General features: G+C 44.4%; 1 protein-coding gene across 1 annotated transcript in view; it reads left to right on the top strand.

Annotated features, from left to right (window-relative positions):
- The first annotated feature begins 3801 nt into the window (after window positions 1-3801).
- LOC115192305 (cadherin-2) overlaps window positions 3802-24147 on the top strand; it is a 95148-nt gene continuing 74802 nt past the window's right edge. The window contains exons 1-2 of the mRNA XM_029750643.1: window positions 3802-4160; window positions 15431-15569. Of these exons, the coding sequence (XP_029606503.1) occupies window positions 4113-4160; window positions 15431-15569 (187 nt within the window). The 5' untranslated portion in view covers window positions 3802-4112. The remainder of the gene's footprint in view (window positions 4161-15430; window positions 15570-24147) is intronic.

Below are 24147 nucleotides of genomic sequence, written 5' to 3' on the forward strand. Positions count from 1 at the left end.
AACATCAGTAAACATCAGTAATATTTTCACACAACCTATCAAGTGTCTAGAATAAACGATAATGACAAAGGCACTCTTCTCAGATTCATGCGCAGGCGCAAAAAATGAAGTGATGACGTGTCAACTTGTAAGCTTTCTAATTCGGTGTGTATTTATCACAGATGCTTCAAACAACTTTCTAAAGATCGTTGACATCTAGTGGAAGCAGTAGGAGTTGCGAACTGAATCCTTTCTCACTGTGGTATCTTTAAAACAATGACACTAAATAGTACAGTCACAAAATTCTCTTTTTTTTTATCTATTTTTCACAGGTTTTTGCCTGCAATATGAGTTTTGTTATACTTACAGACACCATTCAAACTGTTTTAGAAAATTCAGAGTGTTTTCTATCCGAATGTGTTAATAATATGCATATCCTAGCTTCTGAGTTGGTGTAGGAGGCAGTTAAAAATGGGCACATATTTCTTTCAAAATTCTCAATACTGTCCCCGTGGCCCGTAGAGGTTAATCAGGGTGATTTTTCCACAAATAGACCTTTCCATAGTAGCAAGATCTTAACAATTTTTGCTAACTTTCTATAAAAATTTATTGGAGTGAGATAATTTCTTTTTTTTGGGATATGTATACAGAGTATGTCCACATCCCCGTCAGTCCATTTTATTGGTACACTACATGGTAATGTAAAAGTTATATTTTTTAGTGATCCAATACGTAATATAGTAAGTAAAAATCAAGCTTGCCACGCATCTGGTTATTCATTATGAGTAGGATTTGTTTCTGGTCTGTGAAAATATCTAAGGGGCTTTTATATAATTATAATTCAGGGTTAATAATAATAATAATTGGATAACAGATTGGCTCTCAGAACTCATTAAGAGTTCAGTTCTATCTTCAATATGCTTTAAATGCTTTATTATCCAAATGTTTAAAGTTCATGTAGGCAACGGAGAGAAACAAAAGGGTGCAGTTTGAGGCCATGAGGCGGGGTATGGTCTATATAGCTAGATAGCTGGTGTCAAAATCTGACTGTAGGGTGTCAGCAAATATAATTTAAAGTTTACCCTGTTCATCTATGGCAAAGAAACGCATATGTTTTATGATGGAACAAATTACAAACTTTGTTATGCACTTGCACTGTATGAGCCTTATACCTGTACATTTCCACTGTCTGTTTCTCTGATGTAAGAAGAAGCCAGTGTTTTTCCTCTCTTGTTTCTGAGTAACTTAGTCACGTTGCCAAAGACAAATGGATGTCTGAGAGTGACCAGTTTTTGGTCCATCCTGTTATTTTCTGATCTTTCAAGGGCACAGCTGTGTGGACATCTGAAGAGAACAGAGGCTAGCTTGAGCAGCAGCGACAATTCTAATGCAGAAAGGAGTAACAAAACTGGCCCAGACCCACCTGGCCACGGGGTACTCACAAACAGTTGGTAGGTGTGTTCAGTGTGAGTGCCTCCGTGGGGGCAGGATTCCGTCTATGGATGGATTCCATCATGGGGAGGCAACCATGAACAGTTGTCTGAAGAAAGTCCTTCTGTTCTGAGGGTCATGATGAGGGTTATTGGGTTGGGTGGGGGTGGGGGGGGGGGGACATAGAGAAGAGAGTGAGATGGAGAAAGAGAAGGAGAGCGAGAAAGGCACAGGGGGAGAGAGAGAGAGTAAAGGCATGTAGAGAAAGCAAAAGGCAGAGGGAGAAAGATAGAGGAAGGTTCAGAGAGAGAAGGAAGAGAGAGAGAAATAGAGAGTCTAGAGATATGCAGGAGGAGTGTAGTGATCAGCGTTGGGCTTTGACTCCACTTAGTGGAACTGCTGAAAGCTTTTCGCTTCACTGAGACACAGCATGAAAACACACACACACACACACAAACAATTAGCCTACAAATAACAAACATACACCTGCAATGTCCTTGCAATCCCAGGACAATCAGTGTGTGTGTGAGTGTGTGTGTGAGAGAGAGAGAGAAAGCGCAAGTATGAAGCAATGAGTGTGTGTGTGTGTGTACTGGCTGCATCTTCAATCCTGCTAGTGGCCAACTGGCCATGATGGCATGCAATGCCTCACCATTGTTGAGTCCATCTCCTGTTTCCAACATCTGCTCACTTCATCCTTGCCCATCTCTCAGCCTGCAGGATAAGCCTACTGCACTAAATAGCTCCAGTAATTTGCTTTATCGCTCTCAGCTCATTGCACTGTATATGGCCTAGTATAGGTCTACTACATAGAAGGCAGATTGAATTCTGAGTAGGCCTAGGCCTAGTGCATTTATTTTCCATCAATCTGAAACGTGTAGGCCTTTGACGCTTAACAAATGTGTAGACTGGATGCCGAAAGCCATTGGTTTCTACTATAGATTGGTGCCCAAAAGCCTGTTTTAGCATGAAGGACTTTCACCATTTTGAAGTAGTCAAGTCGGACTTCCTATGGGTTAAGGAAGGATCACTTAATTCCGTTGGGGTCATCAGGAGGGGTCAACCAATGAAATATGCTTGTGAACAAACATTCCATAACCGCAGGTGGCAGTAAATCGCCAATCTTAGCTTTATACCTGTTCAAACAACACACTCCAGGTGGCAGCATGCACCCTTTCAGATTATTTACCAACTCATAGAAGTAGTAGAAGAAGAAAATTTGGATCGCCCATCTGTAGATGCTCTACCAGTAACATGTCAACTAACTATCTACTATCCCTAACTCTAAACCTAATCTTACCCTTATCCTAAGACTAGCGTTAACCCTTACCCTAACCCTTATTCTAAACCTAACCATAACCTTAGCAAGCAGTTGCTTATCAACAGATAGTTTGTTAATAGTATGAGCATCTACAGATGGAAAATCCGGACTATCCAAATAAAGTGTGACCGAAAAAGGCCTAAATGGGGGGCGACAGGTAGCCTAGTGGTTAGTGTTGAACCAGTAACCGAAAGGTTGCTGGATCGAATCCCTGAGCTGACAAGGTAAAAATCTGTCATTCTGCCCCTGAACAAGGCAGTTAACCCACTGTTCCTCGGTAGACTGTCATTGTAAATAAGAATTTGTTCTTAACTGACTTGTCTAGTTAAAAATGCAAATGGCCTCAATGGTGCTGCCTGTGCGCTCAGATAAAATACCATAGTGGGACAGATATAAAGAAGAGTTCTCTATGGCGTTACCAGAGTTGATTTACTGTTTAGTAAGTTGGGTTAGGCGCCTTTCCTTCTAACTAATAAAATCCCTCACTTTGCATGTCCGTTGCAAACATCTTGTCTTGCCTCCTCACTGAAGAGCCAGGTCACCCGTGATACAAGTCAGTATTAGATGTCCATCCATGTCTGAGGACATCGGGAGATAATGTGGAAAGCTGCCACTAGGTGCAACAGTGAGTGCTGTTACCTTTAAGTAGGTTTCAGTATTGCTAGACTAACCCTTTACTTTAACCCTTACTTTAACCATTAAGAGTTAATGCCTAACCTTAAGATTTCGGAGTTAATGCCTAAACTTAACCTTAAACACTTCTACATGTGATGTTTGGAACAACTTTAAAATTGGACGTTTGAGAAACATGGATGAATGTCTAATTCTGACATGAGACTAATTCTGACATGACCTAGTTGAAACCACCACCAAGAGCGCCACTTCACATGGTCATTCATTGGCCTCATTTTTTTACTGCTCAATCATAGGCTGTCATTATTTCACATCAAAAGACAATTCCTATACCCAACTCCCTTCTCCAACCACGTTTACCCCTCCGAGAGTTGTGTAGGGTAGGACTAATTTGGTTGTACAGGAGGGGCGTGGTCTGTCATTCTCCGCCGGGAGAGAAGAGGAGAGGGAGAGGGCAAAGAGGGAGAGAAAAGGATCTTTGTGTGATTCCTGCCATATCTGATGTTATCCGGTAGGTAGGGACACTGAGGCCCGTGTTGTTGGTCGGTCCGACTGGTAGCCAGTTAAGTCATTCAGCCTCAGTACCAGAAAGAGTGCACTCCGCTCAGCAGCACAGAACTGGGACGGCGAGGAGAGAGACGAGGCTGCTACATGCCGCCGCTGCTCGTTTACTAGTGAACATTCTCGCATTGAACCGCGAAGAGAGATTGGGGCTTTTCCCAACACATTCGAAGGAGGGATTTTAATCATGTTTCAAACCTTAGTCGCGCTGCTGATGTTACTGGCAGCTGTGCAGGTAGGCTACGAAACCGTTGCTTCGGTTTGGTGTAGTGGTGGGGTTGGTTGGTTGGCTACGGGACAGGGCTCGGAGTGACGGGTTGGTTTTTGCTCTATGATGATGGTCAACTCACTAGGGGAGACCGGGGTTGGTTGTCACAATTATTACTCTCATTTGTATTTCTCAGCACCAGTATTCTTTACAATATTATTTTCAATATTAAGAGAAAGACCAAGGTCTTGGGTTGAAATGGGGACCCTTTTTATATTCCAACGAAGATTTATAAGCCACCAAACACTCAGTCCACTTGTGACAACCAGTTACCAGCCCTATTGCAGGGTTGGATGACACACACACACACACACACACACACACACAGTATGGGGTTGGTTGTCATAATATTTGCTCGTAGCTTATTCCTTTTGTAACATGAAATTAAGCAATATTGCATACAGTCTTAGAAATAGCTGAGCCTTTGTTTGATGGAACGATATTCCTAACAAAATGAAGCATTTACTCTGTGAGAATAACATGACCTTTTTTGTACATTTGTGTGTGTACATAATTATTCAAGGATTCTCCCATAATTCAAACATTTACAAATAAAATACCAATAATTTCCTTTTTACTTTCACCTATGAAAAACACATTCTCCTCAACTCAATGTTTTGTCATGTTGACATAAATTGACCGGGTCGATGAGTTATTTCAAAGAATTCACACATTTGAACCTTACAAATATTACACAGTGCCATTTAGATTGGGAGTAATTAACGCTGTGACAACCAACCAATGAGCCAACCAACTCGGCGTAAGTCTGCTGGATATGACTGCATTTATTTCCTTCTACATTGCCTACATATTAGGCTGTTGGTTTATATTGATTTTAAACTACACTCTTAGAATAAAAGGTTCTAAGTAGAACCGAACAGGGTTTTTCGGTTTGTCCCTTTTTTTTGGTGCTGGGTAGAACCCCTTTTGTAGGGATCTTCAAAGAACCCCCTGTATATGGTTCTGCCTCGAACCCTCTATGTAGGGTTCTTCCAATAACCATTGTATCATCTAAAGGTTCTTCCTAGAAGCGTCTATGAAGGGAGCTATCTTGAACCCAGCCAGAGTTAAGGTATCCAACAAGTGGAATTGTTAATCATCCACAACCTGCATTCAGAATGACTGCCGGGGTAGGGAAGGTACAATATTGAGACTACCTCAATCATGTAAACTGTAACAACCCTTTCAGTAATGGGTGCAATAAATCCAACAGATTGTTTAGAAAACTGTATGTTATTTATCTTTGTGTAGCATAAAATGTATTAACTAATCAATGTACAGAAAAAAACACAGATATTCCAGTAAACTGAACAATTCTGAAAATCTCCCAGCAATAGAGCATGCTATGAAATATTATATATGGTTCCATGTAGAATCCTTCTTGCCTTCCAAAGAATCGTCAAAGAACCCTTTCTTCCAAAAAGGGTTCTTAGGATGTTAAAGGTTCTAGGTAGAACCCTATCCCTCCGCAAAGAACCCTTTTCCAACCCTTTTTTCTAAGGGTGTATGCATTAGGATCTTGCTCAAATGTAGGCTAATTGGGCATTCCATTTTCTTAAAAATAATTGGTTTTTCAACATGAATATCTGAATTTCGGTCTAGCACACAATCTTGCAGTGATAGTCGCTACAGTAGCCTACACTTTGTTTAAACTGCAGCTCTCCTATGTTATTTCTTTACTGAATTGCCTATTGATTTGCCTAATCAAGCTACACATTTGACGGGCAATAGCTTACTCGATTAAGGGAATTGTTGTTGTTAATGGAAATATTCCACATCACCTCGTAAGGACCGTTTAGTTTATGCTCTGCTCTGTATTCACCCATGATTCATAGTGGCCGTTAACTGTAGGCTTGATCTGTAACCTAGGCTATGCAGGGTTGTGGGACGGGTGTAGAAAGGTAGACGTTTCTAGCCTATGCGATGCCGTTATGGCTATTTGAGACGATACCATTATAATTGGGTACTGTAGACAGGTCACAAGGCTGAATATGCGCCGTGCACCAAATCGGATGTGTATTTAGAGATATGGATGGAGGTAACAGTGTAACAACTGTAACCATTTATAGACATTGAAGTATCCGCTTTTCCGCTCCACAAATTGGCTTAGAGGAATGGTCTTTAGATATGTTAATGCAACAATACACAGGCGCACACGGGTGAATTGTTTTATAGTCTGTTGGCTGCTACACTATAACCTAATTTGATTCAGCCCTAACCCAGACACTAAGAAAAGAGGGTTCATCAAGAGTTCTTTGGGAATGGTGATGGTTCTATGTGGAACCATAATTACTCAAAGAACTCTTTGCAGTTCACAAAAGGTGACGGCTGATTTACATTTTTTGGGGCGTAGCGTACGGCTCTTTTTGTGCAGTGGTGAGTGAGAGTGCCATTCCAGTTTATCTAATCTGTTATGTGTTATGCCAGTACAACATGTTATAGATGACTATGGCCAGTAGCATTGTTTTGTGAAAGACTCACCTATGGCCTTGTGTCAATTGACAAAGTCAGTGGTCAATTCTCTTCTCAGCAACCCCCAGTGGTTCCAGTGCTATCACACCTGATTCAACTTGTCAATTAACACCATCATAACACTCATTGAATTGTAAAGGTCCTGAACAGTCAATCTGATTCCCATGTAAAATATTCTTTTGAGTGACTAAAATATCACCCATAATATTTTTGGGGGATAGAAATGCTCAAAATATAAGAAAATTAAAAGACAGGCTGAGTGGGCGGGAAGCTTATATTCATTTATTCACTTTGACTGACTGCTCTTTGAAAGGCCTATGTCAAGAATCCTGGATGCAGTGAGCAGTGTTGCAGTAGAATGATCTCAAGAAAACTTTGTGCTACACATTTATTTCGATTTTTTTTTACACATCTCCCGTTTGTTGTGTCTTTTGTGATGTGGCACTGACGGATGTGTTAACATGACAACTGCGTCAGAGTTTTGAATCTCCCCCCACACTTTTGTTCCATGCTGGCTGAAGTCCTAGCTAGCCAGTAACTAGCTAACACCAGATACACATGAAAGGAGAAACATAAACGTGTCTTTGCCATAGATTAATATTGTAAACTTTGAATTATACCTGCTGACGCCTTACAGTCAAATTCTGGCACCAGTAGAGTAGCTATCCATCTACATAAACCACGCCCCTCTGCATACATGCCTTTTCCGATGTTAGTTAGAAGGCGGTACTTATTTAAATTAAGTAAGAGAATGTCACGCTACCATTGGTGTATTAAAACGAGAGAGTTATGGTGACGTCACCCTATCCCCTTAATTAATAATCCGCCTCCTGAATCGAAGTGTTTGACATGGGGAGGGGACCAGTAACTTCATGATCAAACTTTAGGTTAAGCACACTTTTACACTCATCTCACACACACCTTTTGACTGGAAGGAGAGCGAGTGCAAATATTTGTTTGAGAGTGAATTTTTTGTCACAGAAAGTTATGTTTAACAGGCAACAGTCTATCCGTTTTTTTATTTTTTTTTATGTATTGGCTGTATTTACCAACGGCCTGTATAGGTCCAGAAAAATACATCAGTTATTGTTTCTTTTGATTATTATAGATTATTGCTTTGCCTGAAATTGCTATCTCTGGGCCACGGAGACATCCCCATTCAGGGTAAAAAGCAAGCATTTCATGTGCTGCTGAATTCTGATGCAACAAGTGTTTACTCGCAGAGGACTATAGGGAAGAAGTGGCTACTCTTAGCAAACAGATTCAAAACTTGCCTAATCTACTTGGGAAAGTACCCCCGCCTACTTTCTCCTTCTCTAAACCACAGGCTGGACACCATTCCGTTGTGTTGAGAGTATCACCACCATGTCAACACTCCTTGACTTAATAGCCAATGCTTTCCAGGGACCCCTTCCCGAAGAACTCTTCCACTCCCCTGGGAAATGGAGCAGGACCGTTACTTCTGGTGGATTTAGTGGATTATACTGTCTCCAATCCTGCTGCCCAAGCATGGAAGCATGTCACCCACCGTAGGCCAAATGGAGGGAAGTGGCCTGTGGCTAGTGGGGCTTCTTTGGTGTTGGGAAGCTCGATCCAAATCCAGTTGTTCAACCTGACTCCGCTACCAGTACGCACACCATTGACAGAATTTCACACCTACTATGGAGTCAGCAGGAGCAGGTACCCGGGTCAGAGGGGTCGAGGAACGCGTCCAGGAACACTCGGCAATGCTGCATCATCTCGGTGCCATGATGGATCGCGTTGTCCAGACCATGGACCGTTGGGAGAGACAGTGAGGGAGCGGTGGGGGAGCGGCTCTTCCATTTGAGGCAGGGGACGAGGAGCGCACAGAAGTTCGCCCTGGAATTCCAGACCTTGGCCGCCGGATGGAACGACAGGGCCCTCATCGACCACTACCGATGCAGCCTGCGCGAGGACGTCCGACGGGAGTTGGCCTGCAGGGATGCCACCATCACTTTTGACCAACTGGTGGATCTGTCCATCCGGTTGGATAACCTGCTGGTCACCCGTGGATGTCCAGAGGGGGCTCTGTCGGTTCCGTCTTCCAGCACCCCCGCTCCGGTGCCCATGGAGCTAGGAGGGGCTGCACATAGGAAGGCTGGAGGAGGGGCCTTCACGTGCACCATCTGTGGCCGCAGAGGGCACACTGCCGGTCGGTGCTGGGTTGGTCCCTCTGGGAGTCGAGGCAGCAGGCAGGGCACTCTGGAGAGTCTGGAGAGTCTGCACCACTCTCATCCAGAGTCCTCTGTTGTCCACCTGTTTGTACCTGTTTATTTTCCTGAGCATTCCCAGCATAAGGCGCTCGTCGATTCAGGCGCAGCTGGGAATTTTATCGACAGAGCGTTCACCCTTAGTTTAGGGATCCCCATTATTCCTGTGGTTAGACCTTTCCGGGTATACGCTCTGGATAGTCGACCATTAGGGTCCATGCTAATCAGGGAAGTCACCATCTCCCTGGCTATGGAGACGCAGGGGGGTCACGAGGAGAGAATCAGTCTTCGCCTCATTGACTCTCCTGCTTTTCCCGTGGTACTAGGCTTTCCCTGGTTGGCTCGTCATAACCCGACCATTTCCTGGCAACAGAGGGCTCTCACGGGGTGGTCGGGAGAGTGCTCGGGGAGGTGTGTAGTGGTTTCTGTTGGTGCTACCACGGTGGAAAGTCCAGACCAGGTCTCCACCGTGCGCATCCCCCCAGAATATGCCGATTTGGCTCTCAACTACCACCCCATCGACGGGGGGATTGTGCGATAAATCTCCTGGTAGAAGCTGCACTTCCCAGGAGTCACGTGTATCCCCTGTCGCAAGCGGAGACGGCGGCTATGGAGACATATGTCTCCGAATCCCTGCGTCAGGGGTACATTCGGTCCTCCACTTCACCCGCCTCCTCGAGTTTCTTTTTTTGTGAAGAAGAAGGATGGAGGTCTGCGCCCGTGCATTGACTATTGAGGTCTCAATCAAATCACAGTGAGGTACAGTTACCCGCTACCTCGTATCGCCACGGAGATTGAGTCAATGCACGGGGTGCGCTTCTTCACTAAACTGGATCTCAGGAGTGCGTACAACCTGGTGCGTATCCGGGAGGGAGACAACTGGAAGACGGCGTTTAGTACCACCTCAGGGCATTATTAGTACCTCGTCATGCCGTACGGGTTGATGAATGCTCTATCAGTCTTCCAATCCTTTGTAGATGAGATTTTCAGGGACCTGCACGGGCAGGGTGTAGTGGTGTATATCGATGATATTCTGATATACTCCGCTACACGCGCTGAGCATGTGTCCTTGGTGCGCAAGGTACTTGGACGACTGTTGGAGCATGACCTGTACATCAAGGCTGAGAAATGCCTGTTCTTTCAGCAGGCCGTCTTCTTCCTAGGGTATCGCATTTCCACATCAGGGGTGGAGATGGAGAGTGACCGCATTGCAGCCCTGCGTAATTGGCCGACTCCCAGCATGGTAAAGGAGGGGCAGCGATTTGTAGGGTTTGCCAATTACTACCGGAGATTAATCCAGGGTTTTGGCCAGGTGGCTGCTCTCATTACCTCACTGCTGTAGGGGGGTCCTGTACGCCTGCAGTGGTTGGTTGAGGCGGACAGGGCTTTTGGGCACCTAAGAGCTCTGTTTACCTTGGCTCCCGTGCTGGCCCATCTGGATCCCTCTTTGGCGTTCATAGTGGAGGTGGACGCGTCCGAGGCTGGGATAGGAGCCGTGCTCTCTCAGCGCTCGGGCACTTCACCGAAGCTCCGCCCCTGTGCTTTCTTCTCGAAGAAGCTCAGCTTGGGGGAGCGGAACTATGATGTGGGGGACCGGGAGCTATTGGCTGTGGTTAAGGCTTTGAAGGCGTGGAGACATTGGCTTGAGGGGGCTAAACACCCTTTCCTAATCTGGACTGACCACCGCAACCTGGAGTACATCCGGGCAGCGAGGAGACTGAATCCTCGTCAGGCAAGGTGGGCAATGTTCTTTACCCGTTTTGTGTTTACCCTGTCCTACAGACCAGGTTCCCAGAATATGAAGGCAGACGCACTGTCCCGGCTGTATGACACAGAGGACCGGCCCATGGATCAGACTCCCATTCTCCCGGCCTCCTGCCTGGTAGTGACGGTCGTGTGGGACATTGAGCAGGCGTTGCGTACAGAGCCCGCTCCCCTCCAGTGTCGTGTTGGGCGCCAGTACGTTCCGTCTGTTTTCTGTGACCAGTTGATCTATTGGGCCCACACATCACCCTCCTCTGGTCATCCGGGGATCGGTCGGACGGTGCACTGTCTGACTGAGAAGTACTGGTGGCCCACCTTGGCTCGGAACATGAGGGTTTATGTTTCCTCCTGCTCAGTGTGCTCCCAGTGTAAGGCTCCTAGACACCTGCCCAGAGGTAAGCTACATCCCTTACCCGTTCCACAATGGCCTTGGTCACACCTGTCGGTGGATTTTCTGACAGATCTTCCTCCCTCACAGGGAAACACCATGATCCTTGTCGTTGTGGATCGTTTCTTTAAGTCCTGTCGTCTCCTCCCTCTGCTCGGTCTCCCTACGGCCCTACAAACTGCGGAGGCCCTGTTTACACACGTCTTCCGGCACTACGGGGTGCCTGAGGATATAGTGTCTGATCGAGGTCCTCAGTTCACTTCGAGAGTCTGGAGGGCATTCATGAAACGTCTGGGGGTCTCGATCAGCCTCACCTCAGGCTTCCACCCCGAGAGTAATGGGCAGATGGAAATAGTAACCAGGATGTGGGCAGGTTTCTGTGGTCCTATTGCCCGGACCGTCCTCTCCCCCTTTCAGTGTGTATTGGGGTACCAGCCGGTTCTGGCACCGTGGCATCAGAGTCAGATTAAGGCTCCTGCGGTGAACGATTGGTTCAGGTGCGTGGAGGAGACATGGGAAGCCACCCATGGTCACCTCCAGCATGCTGCACTGCGCCAAAAGACCAGCGCTGACCGTCACCGCAGTGAGGCCCCGGTATTCACCTGCCCAGGCGGAAGCTGGGCCCGTACCTCATGTCTCTCCTCAGGCCGGTGGTGGTTGGCCCACTCCAGGAGTCTGAGGTGCGGGAGGTTCCTCCGCCCCCTCTGGATATCAAGGGGGCCCCGGCATACTCCGTCCGTTCCATCCTGGATTCGAGGTGTCGGGTGGTACCTTGTGGAGTGGGAGGGGTACGGTCCGGAGGAGAGGTGCTGGGTTCCAGTGGCGGATGTGTTGGACCCTGAACTACTGCTGCGGCACGCCGACACCGTGGGGTACTGTGATGACTTCCGCCGAAGTCGGCTCCTCTCCTTGATCAGGCGGCGTTCGTCGGTCGACGTCACTGGCTTTCTAGCCATCGCCGCGCCATTTTTCATTTATCCATTTGTTTTGTCTTGTTCCCTGCACACCTGGTTTTCATTCCCCAATCACACTGCATGCATTTATTCCTCTGTTCCACCCTCATGTCTTTGTGTGAAATTGTTTTGTGTTACGTGTCAGTTTTGACGCGCCAGACTGGTGTTCGTATATTCCGTGTTTTGTCACGAGGTATGTTTATTTGCTTGAACATAATTATTGTGACTGTTTGCGTGTTTTGCACTTTTGCCAATTGGCTGGAGGTTTTGACGCAGTGGCGTCCGTCTGTTGGTTTCTCCTGCCTAAATAAAGTGTGCGCCTGTTCACAACTCTCTGCTCTCCTGCACCTGACTCCGCTACCAGTACGCACACCATTGACATTAATAATGTTTACATATTTTGCATTACTCATCTCATATGTATATACTGTATTCTATTCTACTGTATTTTAGTCTATGCCGCTCTGACATTGCTTGTCCAAATATTTATATATTCTTAATTCCATTTCTCTACTTTAGATTTGTGTGTATTGTGTGTATCGTTGTGAAATTGTTAAGTATTACTTGTTAGATATTACTGTACTGTTGGAGCTAGAAATACAAGCATTTCGCTACACCCACAATAACATCTCCTAAACATGTGTATGTGACCAATAACATTTGATTTGATTTGCGGGCCACCCATTTGATAAAATTGCTTTTTAAAACTCTGATTCCAGCAGAGGGAGTCTTTTATGCACCTTGAGCCAAGTTGCAGAGAAAGATACATTCCCAGATACACATTCCTCATTTTCATTTCAACCATTGGATGTCTTTGATGTACTAAGTGCCTTGTTGAAGATTTATGTAAAAAAAAAAAAATCAGCTGAAGGTGACTCACTTGATCCCTTTTGCTATAGCTTTCTGACCCACTTATTGCAGAATCATTAACCTATGTTATGTTTTTGTTCTGGGGTTATCCCTAAGATCTGGAAGTCCTCCCCGTACACAAAGGCAGAGATCCTTCTGAATTGGATAACTACTGTCCAATTTCCAAGCTATTTTGCTACGCCAAAGTTTTAGTCCCTGGCCAACTCTCAGCTGAGAACTTTAACTTCTCATTCTATTCTTAATGAGCACCAGTCCGGTTTTAGACCTGGACATAGCACTGTTTCAGCAGCTACACTTGTCTTAGATTAGGTGCTATATTGTTTAGACCATGAAAATATTTTCATGGTCTAAACAATATAGCACAATCTAAGAAAATGAAAATATTTTCTTAGATTATGCGCTATATTGTTTAGACCTAGAAAATATTTTCTTAGATTATGTGCTATATTGAAAAAAAGTTGAGATTTAAGATTTTTTTATTTTATTTAAATACATCCTGCCTCACTTTGGATTGTTCAAGCAACGCTTCTCCCAGTACTTGATTATGGGGATATAATCTATATGCATGCGGCAGCCTCTGCTTTAAAACCTTTAGATTCAGTCTATTATTCAGCACTGTGTTTTATCACTGGGTACCATTTTTGTGGACATCATTGCATTTTGTATAGTTCTGTTGGCTGGGAGTCTCTGACTACCAGAAGGGCCCAATATTGCTCACATATTAACTGGAGATCCAGCACTGGAGATCCAACACTTGTAATACCCACTCTCTACACTGGCTGATTCTGGAGGTCCCACGGGGACAAATGCTTTTAGTTTTTATGCCCCCAGCTCATGGAATAGTCTTCAGGCAACCTTGAAATTAGACTCGCTGGCCTTCATTGGACAGTTTAGATTGAGTTTGGAAGGTGATATGTGAGAGTTGTGTTTGTTTTGAATAATCTTGTTGTATTTATTGTATTGATATTATTTATTGTATGTTCATGTTCACCGGGCTCTCTTGCAAATGAGGCTCTGTTCTCAATTGTGACCCACCATGTATAAATATAAAGTAAATAAAAAAATAAATGTATAAGGAACAGTCATTTTTCGTACTTTGGTCATCATACTTTGATCTGGTTTCATCCAAATATCATCACATTTTATTAAAAACAGGATTTTGATTTTGAGATTGTTCTTTATACACTCTTAGAAAAAAGGGTTCCAAAGGGGTTCTTTGCAGAGGGATAGGGTTCTACCAAAAACTGTTTTAATCAGAAGAATCTTTTTGGAAGACAAGGGTTCTATCTAGAACCTTTAACATCCTAAAGAAATCTCAGTCTACCAACAGCCTATCGACCAAACAATGGACCTGTCGACTAAATGGGGTCAGCCCTACTACCCAACCCATTTGGTTTTGCATCTTCATTGCATTAATGTATTCATTTAGAAGAGTATCAGAGTGTTTGAAACATGTTTGGAGATGTTTTATGTTAGAAATTAGGCTAAGATAAGCAACAGAGATACTAATAAATAGAGACAGATGAGAGTGATTTGCAGAGAGTTGGCAGATTAGAGGTTTTGATTAGAAATTAATAGAATAGGGATGAGATGAATGAGTTAGGTTACGCCATGGAAAGGTCAAGGGTTACAGCTTTTTGACACACACACCCCCCGATCTCTGATGTGAGCTGGTCTGGTTTGTTCTCGGCTCCGTTTTCCCATGATTGTGCCCTGCCTTCACACTGATGTTTCAATATTTCTGAAATACCCTATTCCTCCATATCTTCCCTGAATGGATCACTGATCTGAAACAATCTGGTAGGTGAAAGCAAGCAAGGGGTTCCAAGACATAGCTTTCAGTTGTATAGCCATATCAGATCTGTGATTACCATGATGGTGGAGAAGAGGGAGGGTGCGTTTCTGAAGTGCTGTATAGGGCCCGCATGCCAAATGGCACCCTATTCCCTATGTAGCGCACCACTTTTGACCAGAGCCCATTGGTAGTGCACTAATAGGGTGCCATTTGGGACGCCGACAGGAGGTCTTTCTCAGTCTAATCATGCTACCTGCTTACCCTGCTTACCCTTACACTCATTACTCCAATCACCAGCCTGAGTGGACTCTTAACAACAACATATGTCATTGTGCCGTTCTGTGAGGGGGGTAGAGCGGAGGGCTTAGAGAAGTAGCCTATACGCTAGATATTAGTTGTCTATCTGTCTGTCTGTGCCGCTAGGCTAGGCCCCTCCTAATGTGCAATTATTGTTGCTGTTATTTGACACAGTTATAGACCTATATGATGTTATGTTATACATTATACATTAGAACAGTATGTCTCTTTTATGCAGCCTATAATATATTGCATTTGATGGTGGTTATTATGTCACTTCTCTTGCCTATTATGATAGTTATTAGTGGTTATTACATCGTTATGAACTCTTTTAATATAAGTTACTCTGTAGACACTTTTTTCAAAGCATTTTACAGTGCAGTGAGTGCATACATATTTAAGTATGTGTAACCAATCCAGGACTATATTGATATTTTTTTCCACACCCTTCTGTTCTTGTTCTCTAGATTGCTGTGCAGGGCGGAGGGGCCGTGGGGTCATTGCCACGGAGGCAGGGGTCATTGCCGTGCACACGAGGCTTCACCCAGGAGGAGTACAGTGTTGCCGTGGACAAGGAGCTGAGAGAGGGACAAGCACTCCTCACCGGTACACACACACACACACACACACACACACACACACACGTCTTACACAAGGGTTGGCGATTCAAACAACAACCTAAAACTCTGGGTGGGGATATTTTTGGGGAGTAACCTAACATGGTATGTTTTGGGAGTAGCTTCATATTATGTTTGTGTGATTTTTGAGTCGTAATGTTTTTAGCTGCGGGCCAGGACTGAGGGTTGGGTAATCAAACTGTATTTGTCACATGCGCTGAATACAACAGGTGTAGACTTTACCATGAAATGCTTACTTACAAGCCCTTAACCAACAATGCAGTTTTAAGAAAAATATTTATTAAATAAACTAAAGTAAAACAAATAGAAGAGCAACAATAAAATAACAATTACGAGTCAGGGTACCGGTACCGAGTCAATGTGAGGGGGTACAGGTTGGTTGAGGTAATTGAAGTAATATGAGCATGTAGGTAGGGGTAAAGTGACTATGCATAGATAATAAACAGTAAGTAGCAGCAGCGTAAAAAAGGGGGGGCATTGTAAATAGTCCGGGTAGCCATTTGATTAGCTGTTCAGCAGTCTTATGGCTTAGGGGTAGGAGGTGTTAAGAAGCCTTTTGGATCTAAACTTGGCGCTCCGGTACTGCTTGCCGTGCGGTAGTAGAGAGAACAGCCTATGACTAGGGTGGCTGGAGTCTTTGGCAATGTTTAGGGCCTTCCAGTGACACCACCTGGTATAGAGGTCCTGGATGGCAGGAAGCTTGGCCCCAGTGAAGTACTGGGCCGTACGTACTACCCTCTGTAGCTCCTTGCGGTCGGAGGCCGAGCGTTTGCCATACCAGGCGGTGATGCAACCAGCCAGGATGCTCCCGATGGTGCATCTGTAGAAGTTTTTGAGGATCTGAGGACCCATGCCAAATCTTTTCAGTCTCTCATGATGCAGATGCTGGAGTCTTTGGCAATGTTTAGGGCCTTCCAGTGACACAACCTGGTTCTTAGCATCTGCATCATGAGACTGAAAAGATTTGCCCTCTTCACGACTGTCTTGGTGTATTTGGACCACTTTAGTTTGTTGGTGATGTGGACACCAAGGAACTTGAAGCTCTTGACGCTCTCGATGAGAATGGGGGTGTGCTCGTCCCTCCTTTTCCTGTAGTCCACGAGGTCACTGACCTCCTCCCTATAGACTGTCTCATCGTTGTCTGTAATCAGGCCTACGACTGTTGTGTCATTGGCAAACTTAATGATGGTGTTGGAGTCGTGCTTTGCCACGCAGTCATGGGTGATTTGGGAGTACAGGAAGGGACTAAGCATGCACTCCTGAGGGGCCCTCGTGTTGCAGATCAGAGTGGTAGATGTTTTGTTGCCTACCCCTACCACCTGGGGGCATCTCGTCAGGAAGTCCAGGATCCAGTTGCACAGGGAGCTGTTTAGTTCCAGGGTCTTTAGCTTAGTGATGAGCTTTGAGGGCACTATGGTGTTGAACGCTGAGCTGTAGTCAATGAACAGCATTCTCATGTAGGTGTTCCTTTTGTCCAGGTGGGAAAGGGCAGTGTGTAGTGCAATAACGAGTGCAATAACGATTGATCTGTTGGTGCGGTATGCAAATTGGAGTGAGTCTAGGGTTTCTGGGATGATGGTGTAGATGTGAGCCATGACCAGCCTTTCAAAGCACTTCATGGCTACAGACGTGAGTGCTATGGGTCAGTAGGTATTTAGGCAGGTTACCTTGGTGTTGTTGGGCACAGGGACTATGGTGGTCTGCTTGAAACATGTAGGTATTACAGACTATCTCAGGGAGAGGTTGAAAATGTCAATGAAGACACTTCCCAGTTGGTCAGTGCATGCTCGGAGTACAGGTCCTGGTAATTCGTCTGGCCCTGCGCCCTTGTGAATGTTGACCTGTTTGAAGGTCTTACTCACATCGGCTACAGAGTGCATGATCACACTGTCGTCCGGAACATCTGGTGCTCTCATCCATGCTTCAGTGTTGCTTGCCTGGAAGCACGCATATAAGTAATTTAGCTCGTCTGGTAGGCTCGTGTCACTGGGCAGCTCGCGGCTGGGATTCTTAGCATCTGCATCATCTGACCACTTCCGTATTGAGCGAGTCACTGGTACTTCCTGCTTTTGTTTTTGCTTGTAAGGACAGAAGTATGGTCAGATTTGCCAAATGAAGGGCGAGGGAGAGCTTTGTACGTGTCTCTGTGGGTGGAGTAAAGGTGGTCTAGAGTTTTTTCCCCCTCTGGTTGCACAAGTAACATGCTGGTAGAAATGAGGTAAAACAGATTTATTTTCCCCTGCATTAAAGTCACCGGCCACTACGAGCGCCGCCTCTGGATTTGCATTTTCTTGTTTGCTTAGTGCCAGCATTGTTTTGTGGTGGTAAATAGACAGCTACAAAAAATATAAATGAAACTTTGGCGAGCAAAACCTCAAGATTTCCTAATATTAGATTTCATGCACCAGCTGTTATTGACAAATAGACACAGACCGCCACCCCTTGTCTTACCGGAGGCAGCTGTTCTGTCTTGCCGATGCACGTAAATTTTTTTACCGAAACAGCCAACTGTATATTATCCATGTCGTCGTTCAGCCACGACTCCGTTACAAAGTTTTTAATGGCCCGTTGGTAACATAAGATATTACAGTTTTTAATGGCCCGTTGGTAAGTTTTGCAGTGAGTGGGTGGAGTATACACTCTGCAACAATATGGAAGAGTTTTTCATTACGATCACTGAGGGAGGTGGAGGATTAGGTGAGTATTAGGGGAGGACGTGAGGGTTGGGGGCAGTGGGGTGGAAGGAGCTGAAACCATCTGCCTCGTCACACACACAGTGGGTGTTTCCCCACACACTCATTCACACACGCACACTCCACATACAAATGAAACACTGTGTGATAAATTATATTAATCTTGTCAGCCTGTATCCATCCTCTGATCAATGACCTTTGTGTGTACAGACAGGATGACCCACCCGGGGGCTCACTATTGTGTGTGTGTGTGTGTGTGTTGTTGATACTAGTGCCAGAAGCATACAGAGGCAGACCTAGCTGTGAGTCTGTGTGTTCAGGATGGTTAATTCAGAGTTTATTGTGCTACCTGTCCTGTTGTAGTCTCTAGTCTGTTGGCTATTTATTTTATTTGCTTTTCATTGGCTCCTGTGAAACTGACTTGTGATCTGACCTTTTAAGCTAGTGTTCTGACAGGGTGCCATGGTAAAACACAGAGGGAGAGAGGGAGAGAGGGAGAGGGAGAGAAGGGAAGGAAAACGAGAGAGACGTGTGTGTGTTTTACAACGTCACCTGTGCTAAATAACCTTTTGATTGTCCTGCTGAATCATTTAGTCGGTTCTTTGTATCCGGAGATTAGCCATTAGGTTGTATATACACACACACACACGAACACACACACACACACCAGGAGGACACCTTATTGGTTTGGTTTTAGTTTGAAAGGACAAAGTCCACATTTTTTATTTGGTTGAAACCACCATTGTTAACTTCTATGGGCTAGGTGGGACGCCTGCGGGACAGACCCAGTGAAGTATCAGGGCGGCAAATTCAAAAACAACAAAATGTCATAATTCAACTTTCTCAAACATACAACTATTTTACACCATTTTAGAGATACACTTCTCCTTGATGAAACCACATTGTCCGATTTCAAAAAGGCTTTACAGCGAAAGCAAAACATTAGATTATGTTAGGAGAGTACATAGACAAAAATAATCACACAGCCATTTTCCAAGCAAGGACATGTGTCAATAAAACCCAAAACACAGCTAAATGAAGCACTAACCTTTGACGATCTTCATCAGATGACACTCCTAGGACATTATGTTACACAATACATGTATGTTTTGTTCGATAAAGTTCATATTTATATCCAAAAACAGCATTTTACATTGGCGCATGATGTTCAGAAAATGTATTCCCACCAAAACGTCCAGTGAATGTGCACATCAATTTACAAAAATACTCATCATAAACGTTGACAAAATATATAACAATTATTTAAAGAATTATAGATAGACTACCCCATGGATGCAACCGCTGTGTCAGATTTTAAAATAGCTTTAAGGAGAAAGCACATTTTTCAATATTCTGAGTACATAGCTCAGCCATCACGGTGAGATATAAAGACACCCGCCAAGTTTGGGGCAATCTAAACTCAGAATTAGTATTAGAAATATTTTCTTACCTTTGCTGATCTTCATCAGAATGCACTCCCAGGACTGCTACTTCCACAAGAAATGTTGTTTTTGTTCCAAATAATCCATATTTCTGTCCAAATACCTCCATTTTGTTTGTGCGTACAGATCACTTATCCAAAGGCATAACACACGAGCGCGGAACCAGAGACGAAAAGTCTAAATGTTCCATTACCGTACTTAGAAGCACGTCAAACGCTGTTTAAAATCAATCTTTATGGTATTTTTTACGTAAAATTGCGATAATATTCCAACCGGACAATAGCGTATTCATTCAAGGAGAAAAAGAAGGAACAACGTGCTCGTGTGACCGCGCATATCCAATCCCTTTGTTGCCAGGCAGTCCACTCAGAAACTGAGCTCCTATTATCTGCCCAGTGACAGGAGAATGCTCAAACCACTTTCTGAAGGCTTTAGACAGCCAATGGAAGCCTTAGGAAGTGCAACGTAACCCAACGGATACTGTAGTTTCGAAAGGGACTAGAAGGAAGAACCACAAATCTCAGATCCTCCACTTCCTGGTTGACTTTTTCTCAGGTTTTTGCCTGCCATATGAGTTTTGTTATACTCACAGACACCATTCAAACAGTTTTAGAAACTTCTGAGTGTTTTCTATCGCAATCTACTAATAATATTCATATTCTAGTTTCTGGGCCAGAGTAGTAACCTGTTTAAATTGGGTACGTTTTTCATCCGGCCATGAAAATACTGCCCCGTAGCCCAGACAGGTTAATAGAATCAATCCAGTACGACCATGGTTCTCTTTGTCTCAGAGGCTTTGTCTGTATCCCAAATGGCACCCTACTCTGTACATGGGGCCCATAGGGCTCTGGTCAAAAGTAGTGCACTATGTAAGGAATCGGGTGCCATTTGGGACATAACCATGAGACAGATGGCACAGCCTGGAGATAAATTCTTCCTGTTTCCTGCCTCGTTATTTTCTCATCCAGGAAGTCATTGAATCCCTTTGATATTATTATGTGTGAATATTAACTCAAAAAGAGGGGTCTGGTCAAAGGGGTGTCATAAGTGACGCAGCCCAACACTTGGTTTAGCGTTGGAGAAACTGTGTCAACCAATTACAGGGAGTTTACATAGAGAGGAGGGGGTGGAGGCATCCTGTATCTGTTTCAGTTGGGAAATGGCTTTCAACAGTTAAGTCACGGGGTGGTGTGTGTGGTTCTGTATGCACCCAGTGTACCAGAACAGGACAACACTCAGTGCAACAGACTGAGAGACAGGATAACATGGCAGTAGAGTGTTTGACCATGTCTCTGACTGAGTGTGTGTATTGAGTGTGAGTGTGGGTGTAAGTGCAAGTGTGTTACATACACTATATTGTAGCATGTTTAAAAACAGGAGAAGGTGACGGAAGGAACAACACACAGTGCACTGTAAACCCCAATGTGCTGTCATAACTCAAAACGTTTGAGGAAACCCATTGCACTTAATACAGTTACTTAGTGATTTTGTAGTCATTACTCAAACTGATAGTCAATGAGTCACTGTGACACCCCCAATATGCCAAGCCTCCAATATAATTTCTGAGTGTGCCTTGCCTTATCGAGTGAATTGTAGGGTTACCAGCCATGACTGTATTTATTTGTGACAGAGACATGGTTGTTAAATTAGTTTATTTTCATTCCTGTGGCCTTCACCAAGTGAGTTCCTAGGTGAATGTTATCATTGTGGGTAAAGTCTTTACGACAATACTTATCTAATATGGCCTTATTTTGAGGCCTGAAACTCAAGGTTTACATGCCACATCAGGCCTGCAAGTGGCCTGCAAATTCCAGTAACTTTGACAGAACTCCAAGATTTTCATAAAAATCCTGGTTGAAGGATTTCAATGAATCTTCCAACTGGGATTTTTAGGGAACTTTGGAAATTTACTTGGGAAATGCAACCTTACCTGCAAGTCACATTATGTTGGCTTGATGTGTGAAGTGTAATTGCTCTTGGATTCCAGACAGAGTTAAGATAGCCAACAGTAGGAATATTTATTTAACTGCAACCCGCATTCATAATGATTGCAAGAGCTAAGACTGCAAGGAGACTACCTAAGCCATTTAAACTGAAATAACCATTTCAGTAATGGGTGCAAAAACTCAAACTAAATGATTGGGTTAGTTTAGAAAAATGTATGTTATTAATCTTTGTGTAGCAATAATCAGTCAATCACTCAATGTACACAGATATGAATGACAATTCCCCAAAAGATCAACCTGCAGTAGAGCATGTTGGGAAGAAACATTAATTTGTTATCATAACTTAAAAAAATGTAGTTGATGTGACTTCTCATTTCATGTTGATTCAGTACCACATAAACATGTATTTTTTTCATTAACTTTGAGTTCAACTTACTAGAAGTATTTGAGTTAATGCCTTGGGGTTTACAGTGTGAGACAGAGACAAACAGACAGCAGGACAGACAGAGTCACATACGGGTAGGCCTTCATACGGACGGACAGAGAGTGACCGGGACAGAGAGATACTAACATAGACAGAGGAACAGACAGAGTGACAGACAAGCACATGGACACGCACACACACACACACACACACACACACACACACACACACACACACACACACACACACACACACACACACACACACACACACACAGAGTGACAGAGACAGACAGACAAATAGAGGGCCATAGACAGACTGCTCTGGGGTACAGACGGCTGGAGGCTTAGTTAATTATTTAATTGGAGCAGGAGGAAGAGAGTCAATTATTAATGAAGGGATGGAGAGAAGCAATAATTCAAATCAGAAGGAGGGGGATGGAGGGCGCGATAGATGGTAAAAAGGTGTTAGGGTTCGAGAGAGGAGCTAGGCTGTAGTAGAGGTTAGGTATGGGAGAAAGAAAGAGGTTAAGATATGGAGAGATAAGAGTGAAAGGATGGAAAGAGAGGGATGCTGGTTGGAGGAACGTTCATAGATGCTCCATGTATGGGCCACATCCTACGGTACTAGCGTCTTCCTGTGATTCTCTGTGGTTGCTGCTTCTAGTGGTGATCTGGCGTTCCTGGCTGGTGAATAGGTTATATCTCTGTTTTGCTGACCCATGATGATCACTGCTGCCTTATAGGCTGGACTATCATTCTCAACCTGACCTAAGCATTAGCTAATTGAGCTGTCTGTATTGGTTATGGGGCCTGAATTGGAGGATTGGCTCTCCTGTAGGTTCAGCGTGTTTGTTTTAGCATGGTGGTCAGCCAGTGGTGACTCTCTGGTCAATGCTGACTTTCTCTGAACCCTAGTCTGTACGGGGAAACAGAATCATTTGACCACAACACTCTTTAGAAATAGGCATGTTTGAGTTTTGGGGCTGTTTTTGGAGTCATTGTGGAGATTAATGCTTGATGTGACCATGACTGTCATTGTGTTTGTGTATTTCTAGTTAATGATTCACATTTACATTTACATTTAAGTCATTTAGCAGACGCTCTTATCCAGAGCGACTTACAAATTGGTGAACTCACCTTATGATATCCAGTGGAACAACCACTTTACAATAGTGCATCTAAATCTTTTAAGGGGGGGGATTCACCTGATCACCCTGGTGACAGAGACTAGGGGTGTAGAGTGGTGGTAGGCTGACTCGAACCCTGCTCATCCTTCCCGGTAATGGAGGACTGTGCGTGTGAGAGAGAGAGAGAGCGAAAGACAGAGATACAGAGAGACAGAGAGAGAGAAAGAGTGACAGACTGAGCGAGATAGAGGGATTGTATTATGGTCAGCTAGTCAGTGTGTTGTGCAGTGGCATCCTCTCAATTCATTCACACACGCACGTGTAAATTCCACACACAACTGCACTGCCTCTTGGGAAGCAGAAGACACTGATTTGATTCATGCTTGACCTCACTATCTCCCTTCTCTCTTTTCTCTGTTTCCTCTCTCTCTGCTCTCCCTCTTTTCTCTGTTTCCTCTCTCTCTGCTCTCCCTCTTTTCTCTGTGTGGGAGATTGTCCCAGTTACACTCAACCCCATATGCTACTGTCCCTGTCTCAGTGGCGTAGCGCAGTTTCGTGGCCCCTCCCGCAAGGTCCATACATTTTGTAGTTTAAAGCAAATGAATGTATTTTTTTATGGCTTATGACAGGTTCATATGCTATCTGGGGGGCCCGACCTCCAGGGGAACCCAGAGCTTGGGGGGTCCACCCGCCTTGCCTGGGCGGCTGGGGTGAATGCTGCACATATTTTGAGACTGGAGACAAAGAGCTCTATCTGTCTCTTTATATTCTCTCTCTCTCTCTTCCTCTCTAATCTCTCTCTTTCTGGTTCTGTCCACTCCTTTTCTCTCTCTCCGTCTGTCTCTCTCTCTGTCTCTACCCCCTCCTTATATATGTTTATCTCTCTTACCTCCCCCATGTCCCTCATCACCC

The sequence above is a fragment of the Salmo trutta genome, chromosome 4, assembly GCF_901001165.1.
Source record: "Salmo trutta chromosome 4, fSalTru1.1, whole genome shotgun sequence".
Taxonomy (NCBI): Eukaryota; Metazoa; Chordata; class Actinopteri; order Salmoniformes; family Salmonidae; genus Salmo; species Salmo trutta.